General features: G+C 40.9%; 1 protein-coding gene across 2 annotated transcripts; it reads left to right on the top strand.

Annotated features, from left to right (window-relative positions):
* The first annotated feature begins 1,972 nt into the window (after positions 1 to 1,972).
* On the top strand, positions 1,973 to 12,094 carry hic1 (hypermethylated in cancer 1). 2 transcript variants are annotated; one of them, XM_060944001.1, is made up of 2 exons: positions 1,973 to 2,136; positions 9,499 to 12,094. In XM_060944001.1, exon 2 carries the CDS (start codon positions 9,516 to 9,518, stop codon positions 11,730 to 11,732), a length of 2,217 nt encoding a protein of 738 aa, XP_060799984.1. In that variant the 5' UTR covers positions 1,973 to 2,136; positions 9,499 to 9,515; the 3' UTR covers positions 11,733 to 12,094. The 2 variants fall into 2 exon arrangements, with proteins under 2 accessions (XP_060799984.1, XP_060799983.1); XM_060944000.1 differs by lacking the exon at positions 1,973 to 2,136 and adding an exon at positions 4,245 to 4,296.
* The last annotated feature ends 412 nt before the right edge of the window (positions 12,095 to 12,506 follow it).

The following is a 12,506-nucleotide window of genomic DNA, read 5'->3' on the forward strand; positions in this document are numbered from 1 at the left end:
TAATGACAACACCATGTTATCATTGTTCTCAAAATGGGGACTGAGATCTCTCAGAGGTAGGTGAAGTTTTGCCAGGAGTCTGCTTGTTTAATAAATGATGCTCCTGTGCTAAGGGTCACGATCAGCCACTAATGAGGTTGTTACAGTTCCTATAAACTTAATTGCCACTTGAATTGGGCGAAATCCAAACCTCAGTAACTTCAAAGCCAAGTGTAGTCTAAGAAAAAAAAAAAGTTTTCGGTGGTTCTTGAAGGGTTCATCAGATAATTACGGATAATTTGGTTCCACTTGGAACCCATTCAGATTAGTGAAACACTCTGGTTTCTCCATAAAACGTTTCTGTGTTTCGGCAGAAGAACCTGAAAGTTTCTAAGACTGTATAAGCAATTTATACATAACATGAATCTCACTGCAGTTTTTAAATGAGAAATACAATCTACATTTTAATACACCAGTGGGAATTTCAGCAATAAAAAGCTCTGCAGCCTTAAATAAATAAATGTGCATATCTTCCTCATACTGGATTATCTTCACTAAATAAATAAATAAATAAATAAAGTTGTGATATTATTATTATTATTATTATTATTATTATTATTATTATTATTACTACAGAAAAGGGCCCTGTTTGTACTTCAACTCTCCTCAAAACAACAAACCTACAGCCAGCAAAATAAAGCTGGAACTTCATAATATATGAGGCTACTGGCATTAATCGAAAAAGATAAAAAAGAGCAAAAAAAAAAGTTGTCCTTGGTTTTTATCCATAAAGGATAAGCATGGACTTTGTAAATCTCTCTTCAAAAGCATTTTAATGTCATAATGATGTTGCTGGGAACATACTGCCCTTAAAAATTACAAGGTAGCTTTTCTAGCTTTCAGGAGTTTTGGCATAAATATCTTTATAGCATTTCTGATTGAAAAAAAAATCAGAAATTTGCCCACAACTTATTGCTCTGTCTGTTAATATAACAGAGTAATATATATATATATATATATATATATATATATATATATATATATATATATATATATATATATATATATATGTTTCATTTAATTTCCCTGAGGGATCAATAAAGTTCTATCTAATCTAATATCTCTCTCTCTCTCTCTCTCTCACACACACACACACACACACACACACACACACACACACACACACACACACTGTGCAAAAGTCTCAGGCCATATTTTGCTACAGATTTTTATTTGATGACTTCTACATTATTAAGTCAAGACAAAAACATTTTAGATTCTAAACATTAGTTTTCCAGCATAAAATTAAATGTCACAGAAAAATGCTGGTCAGCCAGGAAAGAAAGCAGCGGATTACATCAGAGGCACTTTTCAGACAAAAAAAACATAATGAAGGCGGCTGGGTTTTGGTGCAAAATTAAGAAGCAAGTCTGACAATCAAAGTGTCCAGAAGAACTGGTTCTGGTTCTGTAAGATGCTCAGTAAAACCTCCAGCTCATGTCCTTATCAAACTGCACTCAGTGTACCTCAGACTACTATTTTTTTTACAGCAAATACTGACTCTGCTTCATTCACTCCTCCTTACTGCTGTTTACAGTATTTGTTCTAAATGCAGAATTTTTTTTTTAATGAATCCTTTCTGAAAGCATCTTTGCTCTGCAGCACTTCTCTGCATGTGTCTGAGGCTTCCGCACAGTCCAGGCTGGAGGCCACAGCACAGGTGGAGCGGATTAAAGGAGCAGACACGGCTGCAGATTGCATGTATACATTTTGCGAACGATGTTGGAGATAGTCAAAGTTCACGGTTTGGCTGCGCGAGCTGCTGACGCTCTCCGGTGCAGCGCTCACAGCGCATGCGTTAACCGGTAGGTGTCGCTGCGCGCGCGGTCAGCAGCAGGTCGCAACACTCAGCACTGAGAACAGATCCAACCGGAACGTCCGATACACAAACCGCGGCACGTGCGGAGTCAGAAAGAGAGCGAGACACACAGAGAGGGGAAGAAGAAGAAGAAGAAGAAGAACCCAGACTCCACCATAACTCAAGGTAGCGATCAGAAGAGGACTTGTTGGATATCTGTGGATGAGGAACTCCTGCAGAGAGAGAGAGAGAGAGAGAGAGAGAACTGAGCCGAGCGGTCCATCAGACATGACTCCGAGGTGGGTTAAAAATAAAAGGACACACACAGACAGACAGACAGACAGAGAGAGAGAGAGAGAGAGAGAGAGAGAGAGAGCTCTGGAGTGCGACTGTGGCTGCGTGTTAATCCGCATTCTAAATAATATGTCAGAATAGTTTGCTGTTTTTGGACATGCTGGCTGAGTGCAGCGGTGAGCGGTTCGGAAAGCAGCCCTGAGTGCAGCCCGCCCGCCCGCCTGCCTACCTGCAGCCGCCATGTTTTAGGTGAGCTTTATTGAGCGCGAGACCGGTACGCCGTTACCATGGAGACGCAGGACACGCACGCGTGGCGTCTGAACACTGATGAGAGATTTCTGCAGCTATTATTATTATCATTATTATTATATTATTATTATTATTATTATTTAGGACGCCTTTAAATAATTTGAAACAGACAATAACTTACATTATATATATATATTTATATATATATATATATATATATATATATATATATATATATATATATAAATAAACTAAAAATAGCTCAAAATAGGCTAATAATATGTTGCATATACTTTAACAGCATCTAGTGTAAATATCTAAATTAGGCCAAGGGTAAACTAGTTTACTGTCATGACAGTTTCCTGTGTGAGGTTACAGGGGTTAAATTCAGAAGAATAAAGTTCACACCTCTGGTGACACCGTTTTGGGACAAAATGAGACGGAATTTTTTTTTTTTTTAAATAAAAGTAATTCTTGCTGGAGGAAAGTTTGCTAAAGCGGTTCAGCTTTACCAGGCACGACTGATTCCTCACTGAATCACTTACTCATTTTTACACAGTCACAAATCTACAGGCCTAACTCATGTATGGCATTAATTTGATCTTTTGACACTCAATTCAGTATAAATAACTAATTCAGTTAGACAAGTAGCTAACCTATAAGGCAGATAATTTATAAAAACAAAACAAAACAAATAAAGTTGTTTCTAAGAGTGGTTTCATAGCCTAGATGTTACCATATATACAGTATATATAGCTTTAATAAACGCACACACACACACACACACACACACACACACACACACACACACACACACACACAGATAGAGTAGTCAATGTGTCCCTTTGGAAAGATGTACTGCATAATGACTGTTTATCCATATCATCAGGCAAGAAACAGCTTGAGTTTGAAGGTATAACGACTTCTAACAACAACCAAACAACTGAATAGGCTAAATTGCTTCACTTAAAACACACACACACACAAAGTGAACAAGTCTGCTTATTTTAAAATACTTTTAGAAAGAACACAAATGCACTACCATGCGTTTTCTATTCGTAATGAAATGAAAATATATATATATATTTCAAGCTTAGACCTCTATAAATTTCTCTATAAATGTTCCATTCAGTATCAGTCCAGAAACTTTCTTCCTCCTGTATTTGAAAAAATTCCCCCAGCTGTAATCAGACTACATGAATTACTTCATTATGGCTTTATTATTTATTCCTGGGAATTGATTTGAAAAACTGACATGAGGCAGCATAAGACTCAGACAAGGTAAAGCTGGGCCCTTTCTCCCCAGACTGTACTACACGATGAAGAAGATGCCTTGTGTCGCTTCCCCTGCCTGTTTTTCTATCGAAGTGAGCGGGTGTAAGCTATACAATAAAAACGCCTGTCTCTTTAAGGCGAGGCAACGAAGTGTTGCGAAGTTCAAGTTAGGGTCACTGTTAGTTCCTGCCCTTGCTTTTACCTTTTGGGTTTTATTGTAGACTGACATCACACACAGCACAGGGCTAAAGCACAGTGCATCATCAGCTCCATTCGCCTTTTTACATAGACCCACACAGAAGAAAGAAAAAAAATAAATAGGAAATTACTATAATAAAAAAAAGTCATGCTGTAGTGAGGGCACATATTTTATAGGAGGAGGGAAAGAGGTGGAGAGTGAGCAAGCAATCCTGACAACAGAGAGAGAGAGAGAGAGAGAGAGAGGAGGGGAGGGCGAACAACATTCATAGCAATTAATAATCTTAAAAAAAAAAAAGAGTTGGCAGTCGTGTGCGGAAAACTGGCATGGTTTTTGGAGGCTGGCAGTTCAGAGTTGAGACGTCAGAAATGCGTGCATTAGAGCGCTGAGATGATCATTACCGGAGACTCAGAGCGGATGGCAGAAGATCTCGGGTATCCAGGTAACTCCTTATATACATGTGCAGCATATATATATATATATATATATATATATATATATATATATATATATATATATATATATATAAAATGAAACGCTTATATATGTATTTTACCTCGGCTTTATTTTTAAAATCCACTGCTTCCATAGAAGCATGCATATCTCTTAGATTAATTCTTAGGTTATTATTATTATTATTATTATTATTATTGTGCATCTGCATTAGTGGCATGACCAGTCATAAAAGAGAACCAAACGTTTTCAAAGTTCACTTATAGCACTTTTATGTTGTGTTCAACATTCCTCATGATCTAATAACCTTATCACGCAGCCTGTGCACTACTGTGTTACAGACTTCAGCTCTAAAGGTGTCATTAGGCTATTAAGCTATCGAGCAAACACAAAATGCAAGCTATATTTAATTTGTCTAATTTGGTTCCTATAAGTGACCAGACACACAGAGTTTGGGTATCAGAGTGTCGCATTGTGGCCAGGCATGGATGCTGATGTGAGTGCTGTTTGTTTTCAAAAAGCACGTGAAGCATTATTCTGAGTTATTTGAGTGTATTGTGATGAAGCATGAATAAGAGATCAGTGAAACTCGTGCCATGTTATAATATTAACTTCGTGCCTGTGAAAGTAGTGAAGTGAACTTGAGGGGGATTAATATGAAGAATTAAAGTCTGGAGGTCCCCCCCCCAAAGAGCATGTTCATGAGCCTGTTGATTTATTGTCTGTTATAGGCTTGCGAAGAAGAAGAAGAAAAAATAATATATGAAAGATTTAAATAGTTTAAAGCAATACTTCAAAAAGCAGATGATGAAAATGGAGCCAAAATAGAACAGTGGCGCAAAAACGACAAGATGTCTTTAGGAGTTGAGGAGAAAGAGCAGGGGACTACAGTATTGTCCAGGCAGGATAACAGAGTGTTTGTTTCAGTGACACTGTTAGATCCGAGTTTCTTTCTTTCTTTCTTTTGCCTGAAGGAAAACGTTTAAGAATGTGACTGAAAATAGAGCTGTGTGTTAAAAACGGCTGGAGCAGTGTTAAGGGGATTTGTGAATGAACTTGGAGATCGCGAGTGTGTGTGTGTGTGTGTGTGTGTGTGTGTTCTGCACTTTCTCCTTCGAGCAGCTCAAATGTGCGCGCGATATTGAGGCAAAAACCGGACTGTAGGAAATACAGCTTTATTAATTAAGGACTAAAAAGATGCGCATTTAAATTACGTCATCGTGTTTGTTAAGTGGAGCCGCTCAAATGTCGTGCTGATTTAAAGTCAAACCTTTATTTGTTATTTAGTGTTTTAGATCCCATTCACACATCGTCCTAAATGTTTATTTGGATGAAATGATAACTGCAGTTATTTATTTATTTATTGGTCATAACTTGTTTGACATCAGTTTAGATTATTACTGTATATTAAACCAGTAATTAGTTCGTCATCTTGGTACTCGTACAAATATTTGTTTCATGGAAAACGTGTCATCTATCTATCTATCTATCTATCTATCTATCTATCTATCTATCTATAGACTTTTTCGGTTAGGATTCAATTATTTCATTTCGCTCTGATTATTTTCTGGAGCTTATACACTTAAAAACAAATGCAAACATGTATTTTTTTAACCCCCCACACCTCCTTTTCTATAATGATGGTTTTCCGTTTCTATTCCCAACTGAGCCATTTGATCAGCTGTTACAGCCTATAAGTTTTCAATGCTGAACTATAAAATTAGGCTACTACCTATATAACTACTATTAAACCGACCTGTAAACACTTCTTTATAAGTCTCAATAACATAACGTGAGATATGGGATAAGATGACTTGTTGAACACTAAGGACAAAATCAATCTCAAAGGGAGGATGAATTTGTGGTCAAGAGCTGACAGACAGACTGAGAGCGGAAAGAGAGAGAGAGAGAGAGAGAGAGAGAGAGGAAGTAAGAGGGATGTAGGCACAGACAGATTTTAATTCCCTCACTTTTAGACCCCTGCCTCAACCCAAAACCAGCCAAGTGACAACACAGACAAAACACAGGGCCTAATGAATACCAAACCCTCCAAAATAGGGCCCACGGGCCGTCCTAAAGCAAGAGCATGGATCATACCAAATATAGCAAATTAGTCCATCACACCCAGACTATATATTGGGAACAAGGTTATTGCTGTTCTGAATAAGGGTTTACTATAACCTGCAGGCACATGCTTCTTAGGCTACAGCGTATTTCACTTTATTCCTAGCAAGACTCTAATGTCCGTGTTTACACCTGTTTAATTTGATAGGTAAAGTGTTTTAGTTAACGGGCTTCACTAAAACAAACACTGCTGATGTGAAAAGTGATTATTAGGATTAAGATTAGGACTGTATTTTGACAGGTCATTAGTATTAATCATAGGACTCGTAAGGTAAATGCAAGGTGTTGGTATGGAAGGTATCTGACATTCAGTTATCGATGACTGATTTCAGGCCTGCGTGTGTTCAAGAGACCGGTCCGTCCAATCCCGGTGTGTAAGGAACACGTGCAGGGACGTGTACAGGAGGATAGAAGTGTTTACGCGTGGAGTTCAAACAAAGCTTTTTAAACATGATTTACTTGTGCTACCACTTCCCTTTCTGACCCTACACTCCGAGCGCCTGACAGAGAAGAGGGGATGTTTAATGCCTTCATCGACAAAAAATGTGACAAGCTGTTCTTCTTGTTGATTCTGATTCTATTGGTCATATTTAGAAACAGGCAACTTTAACGCAGCTCGTTTAAAAATTGTTGTTTGAGCATATTTTACTAGGCTATTTCTGCAAGCATGCAGTGAGTGACAAAACCCACACACACACACACACACACACACACACACACACACACACACACACACACACACAGAAAGAGAGAGAGAGAGAGAGGAGGCATGACAATAAGTCATGAATTCTTGTGTTTTTGGGTTTCCCCCCCAACACTCTTGCTCTTAAATGGGAAGGCTCTAACCCTTTGTCCTTTCACTTCACATTACACCTGCAAATGATGATCCAGGGGATTACTAATAAAAGTTACTGAGGCAAACCCCAAGCTGTGGCTTTTTCTTTTCCCCCATGAAGAGAGATCTGGGAAGAAATGCACAGAGAGCATGTCAGTTAGGTCACTAGTTTCGGTGACCAGAGCATTACGTACATGAGTCTTACAGATATTACAGTTTTGATCTAAGTAAAGGGTCTAGGCTCAATATTAATTTAAGCATGCTATTGTTAGACATGTAATTACTGCATATGTTGAGATTTATTACTGCGATTGCTGTTCCTTCGTGTTAAAAATTAGTGCGTAAAACGTCCTGCCATACTAAGGCATTAAAGCATGCACCAAACGGCGCACATGCGCTCTGCGCTACAGGTGCACTACAGACCTACACACTCATGACTGATAGCCTATTATCCTTAGGATTGTTGTTGTTGTTGTTGTTTTTTTTTTTGGTCGTGCTGAGCCTTGATTAATCTTAATCTTGCTTGTTATTATTTCTGTTTAAATTATTATTATTATTATTATTATTATTATTATTATTATTATTGAATGCTTGCATGCTGTTTGTTGCGTGCCAGCTTGTTAACTTCCAGAATAATCACAGAGTTACCGACAAAGTTACTGTCAGTACACACCGGTGTTTTTAACCGCGGTTCTGTTCAGGCGCGTGCACTTGATCAGCTGCGCGCGCAGGATGTCGCGCGTCGCGTCGCGTCGCGTCGCGTCGCCTTTGGGTCCGGAGCGCAACCCCGTCTGGAGGCGAGTGTAAGGGGCCGATTCATCCGTGCATGTGATCACACGCAGGCTATATTTACCCTCAGGTTATTTTCACACGTTTACACGGATCACCCTGATTTTGTAGAGTAAACCCCCCCCCCCCCCCCCCCAATAATAATAATAATAATAATAATAATAATAATAATGTTTTCATTACCTTATATATTAAAAAAAAAAAAAAAAACACCAACAACAAATACCCCAGGTCGTGCATGCTCCCTAACATATAGGACTGACTTCGCTTTGTTTTCTTCTGCACATTAATCAAAAGTTTACAGAATGGTTAGCATGCACTAAACCATTAAGGGAAAAATGACATTGCAGCTTATAAATACAGACTTCCTTATTCCTCTAAAAAGAAGCGAACGTGCAAATACATAAACAAAGAGAGGATGAACTAATGTCGGGATGACTATAGCTGACCTTATTTATTTAGCTGCTGGTTTCCCATCACTGAAGTCATGCCCTAGGGGACCCCAGAAATCTGTTTTATCTTGTACATAAAGTACATGTACTCTGTAGCAGTGTTTAAACAACACATCCTGGTAAATGTGTGTAGGTCATGTAATAGGGATTTGTATATCTAATGTAGAGCAAAGGATTTTTTTTTTTTGGTTAAACATCCCTGGTAATAATGCTGTTTATATATAATGTTAATAAAGATGAGTTTGTGCCCCCCAGCCCTGTGCCATGTGATTCTGATAAGATTTACAGTAAGCCTGTGTGTGTAGTTCCTTATTTGACCGAGCTGAAAGGGTCCTATCTTTTATTGGACACATTTTTGTCCCACTGGTTTATACCTGCTGTTCGTCACACTTGCAAAACCTTCAGTAAGACTTTGTTTAAAACTTCACACACCACCTCTGGAACGCTTTATCAGGAAGACAGCAATATGAAAACACATTTATACTGCCGTTTTCCACCTATGCTTTTTTTTGCTTTTATACTGCGGGTTTTCAACATGCACCTACGTCCTCGATGTTGTGTCCCTTCTCATTTATTAGGAGCTCAATTTTAAATATTCATTTGGACTTTTTATGGCCCATGGATCGGAAATATTTTGATATTAGTTTTCTGCAAAGACAGCATGAAGGTAAACCGCAGGGACCACATTTCGGCTGTAAATGCAGTGTATTTTTATTAGTATTATATCTTTCTTCTACACCAACCAATAAAATATGTACACCCTCTCTCAGGTACTCTTCTCAAGTAATAGGCGTTCAGTTGTCATTTCAAGCAGTACTTATTAAACAAGACAATTTGGCCTAAGAATGAAATCCTGAACTGAAGTGTCAATTTACTATGCTGCTTTCCAGCTGTACTTTGGGCCTTAGCAGCATTTTTGAAACCCAACAGCATACTAGGATTTATATATGGTTATTGGATAAGGTCTGAACTTTTTTTCTTGCTGTTTCAGGTGGTGGACTGAAGATAATGCTGGATGCCATGGAAGTCCCAAGTCATGCTAGGCACCTCCTCTTGCAACTGAACACGCAACGCACCAAAGGCTTCTTGTGTGATGTCATCATAGTGGTGCAGAATGCTCTATTTCGTGCTCATAAGAACATTCTGGCTGCCAGCAGCCTTTATCTTAAATCCCTTGTTGTCCATGACAACCTTATCAACCTGGACCATGAGATGGTGAGTCCAGGTGTTTTCCGAGTCATCCTTGACTATATATACACAGGACGCTTAAGTGAAGGTGACCCCACCTCTCCGACAGAGCCCAACATAGGTGCAGTGCTAGCAGCTGCTAGTTATTTGCAGCTGCTGGACTTGGTAGCCCTGTGCAAAAAAAAGCTAAAAAGAACTGGGAAATACCACTTACGATCCACGTCTGGGTTTCTGCCTTACAGTAAAATGAGTCCCAGTGGAGTGCTGGGGGGAAGGCTGCGAGTGTCCACCCCAGTAATACAGCCCTGCTTCCCTGGTGGGGTGATGAGCACACCACGAGGCCCATCATTGGAGGATCTACCACCCCACTCCCTGGCTCCCCATGTAGGAGAGCTTTATGCTCCAGGCCCTACACAGGGCCAGCAGCCCTACCCTCATACTCAAGCAACCCTGCCTCCACAACCAGGTCTACGTTTGCCTTCTGTTGACAGGAACTGCTCACCCATATATGGCCTGGACCTGTCCAAGAAGAGCCCCAGCTCCCAGCAACATTCGACCCATCCTCATCTGAGTCACCCTAACGAGGAGCCAGAGGGGGACCTGAGTCACCGCACAAGCCCTCTGCTTAGCCCTACCGATGGCTCAGGGAAAATGGAGGCTGTGCACCACACTGGCTCTCTCACTCCACGGTCTTTTCCCCTCCTCAACCCACTGCCCCAACTTCCTCGTTTTCAGCGTTCAAGTTCTCAGGGCCAGGAGGCTTACCCTTGCCCCCCGAGCCCCGAGCCCTCAGAAGAACCAGGAGACCGCAGCAGGGATGGTTCCAACATTTACCGCTGGGTGAAGAACGAGCCCATGCCCTACAGCGTGGAGGATGAAGATGATGATGAGGAGGAGGATGACAGTGGGGGCATGGGTGATCAGGAAAAAGAAACGCACCACCAACATATGAATCACCACAAAAACAGTGAGGAGAAATTGAACCTGGGTGAGGGAGGCTATGACAGACCAGTAACCTGTGATGGAGAGGACGAGAATGGGACAGGCAGCGAAGAAACTGGCAGCAGTGAAGGCAGGCCATCTCCCCCTGGTCCCCGTGGGAGGTATCATGTGCCCTATGAGCCAGAGAGTTTTGGAGATAACCTATATGTGTGCATTCCATGTGGGAAAGGGTTTCCCAGCTCTGAGCAGCTCAATGCCCATGTGGAAACCCATGCAGAAGAGGATCTGAACCATGTGGGAGAGCTAGAAAACCCAAACAGCAATGGCACTGACAAACCTGCCAGCACCAATGGACCCACAAACCTGAACAGCACTGGCAGCCTCCACAGCACCTACCTAGACAGTAAATCAGGGCAGAACCTGCATCCAGTGGGCATTGGGGAAATGATTCGGCCATATCGCTGTGCCTCCTGTGACAAAACCTACAAAGATCCGGCAACCCTAAGACAGCACGAGAAGACCCACTGGCTGACCCGCCCTTACCCCTGCAGCATCTGTGGCAAGAAATTCACCCAGCGTGGCACCATGACCCGCCACATGCGTAGCCACCTGGGCTTGAAGCCTTTTGCCTGTGACGCCTGTGGCATGCGCTTCACGAGGCAGTACAGGCTCACTGAGCATATGCGCATTCACTCTGGTGAGAAGCCATACGAGTGCCAGGTATGTGGTGGCAAATTTGCCCAGCAGCGGAACCTCATTAGTCACATGAAGATGCACAGCAGTGGAGGGAATGGTGGGGGATTCATATCTGACGGCAAGCTGAAGATGGACTTCTCTGAGGGCATCTTTCCACTAAGTAAGTATGCAGCTGAACATCTAGGCCTGAAACAGGAGAAGGCCTCGGAGCTTCTCGCACAGGCTTCTCAGCAGTTGCTGGCAGATGCCAAGGCCATGGAGAGCCTTTATCCACTGACCAAACTGACTGCAGAGCACCTAGGCCTCACACATGATAAGATGGATGTCTTGCCACTGCCACCTGCCTCTCAACAGCTCCCTGCAGAGGCACGCACCATTGACCGCTACTCCCCCAGCTAGAGAGGAGACCACCAACTCTGTCTTCCATCAACAGAGCTCAGCTGCACAGCTATGACACATAACTAAATGCCTGTATGCTGCCCACAGTATTTTAACTCTCACCTCATCTTCAGTGAACCTGCACCTCAGACACAGGAGGAAAGTGACCTTTAGCCAGAAAAATGCACACAGGATGCATTAAAAGTGCCTTTCTCTATACATTTTGCAGTATAGCCATTTTTTTTTAAAAAAAGGAGAACTGTTTTATTTATAATTTGCTCCAACAATAGACACACTCACGTAACAGTGCAGTATTTATATATATATAAAAAAAACAAGATCCTTTTTATTCAACTTCCGAGCCAACCAGTCAATTGAAAACCAAAAAAGACATTTTTATTTATTTTATTTGTTTTTGTATGTAAGTAAAACCCAAAGAAAATAGGTTTCAAAAGAGTGTTGCAATCGTACCCTTAACCTGTGTAATAAGTGTGACTAGTGTATATAGAATAAGTAACAAAGCACATATGAACAATTTTCAGGGCTTCTGACCAGGATGGAAAAGGGATTCTGGGCAAAAAAAAAAAAAGAAAGCAGCATCTTTGGAATTGTATGATAATTGGAGGACTTTTTGGAATACTGGATATCTCCTGTAAATCAGTTTCCTGCTTTGCTGAATGGCCCAGCATTCCCATACAAAAGGGAGCAACTACATGAAGCCAGTAATTGTTCCAGCACTTTGGTAAAGTGACTTAAGCTTATCTATGCATTGATATAATGAGCCCCATTTTGTAG

The sequence above is a fragment of the Neoarius graeffei genome, chromosome 17 (assembly GCF_027579695.1).
Source record: "Neoarius graeffei isolate fNeoGra1 chromosome 17, fNeoGra1.pri, whole genome shotgun sequence".
Classification (NCBI taxonomy): domain Eukaryota; kingdom Metazoa; phylum Chordata; class Actinopteri; order Siluriformes; family Ariidae; genus Neoarius; species Neoarius graeffei.

Coding starts and splice junctions, on each gene's coding strand:
- hic1 (XM_060944000.1), top strand. CDS start 4,245: ATGATCATTACCGGAGACTCAGAGCGGATGGCAGAAGATCTCGGGTAT. Junction 4,297..9,498: donor AGAAGATCTCGGGTATCCAG/GTAACTCCTTAT, acceptor TTGCTGTTTCAG/GTGGTGGACTGAAGATAATG.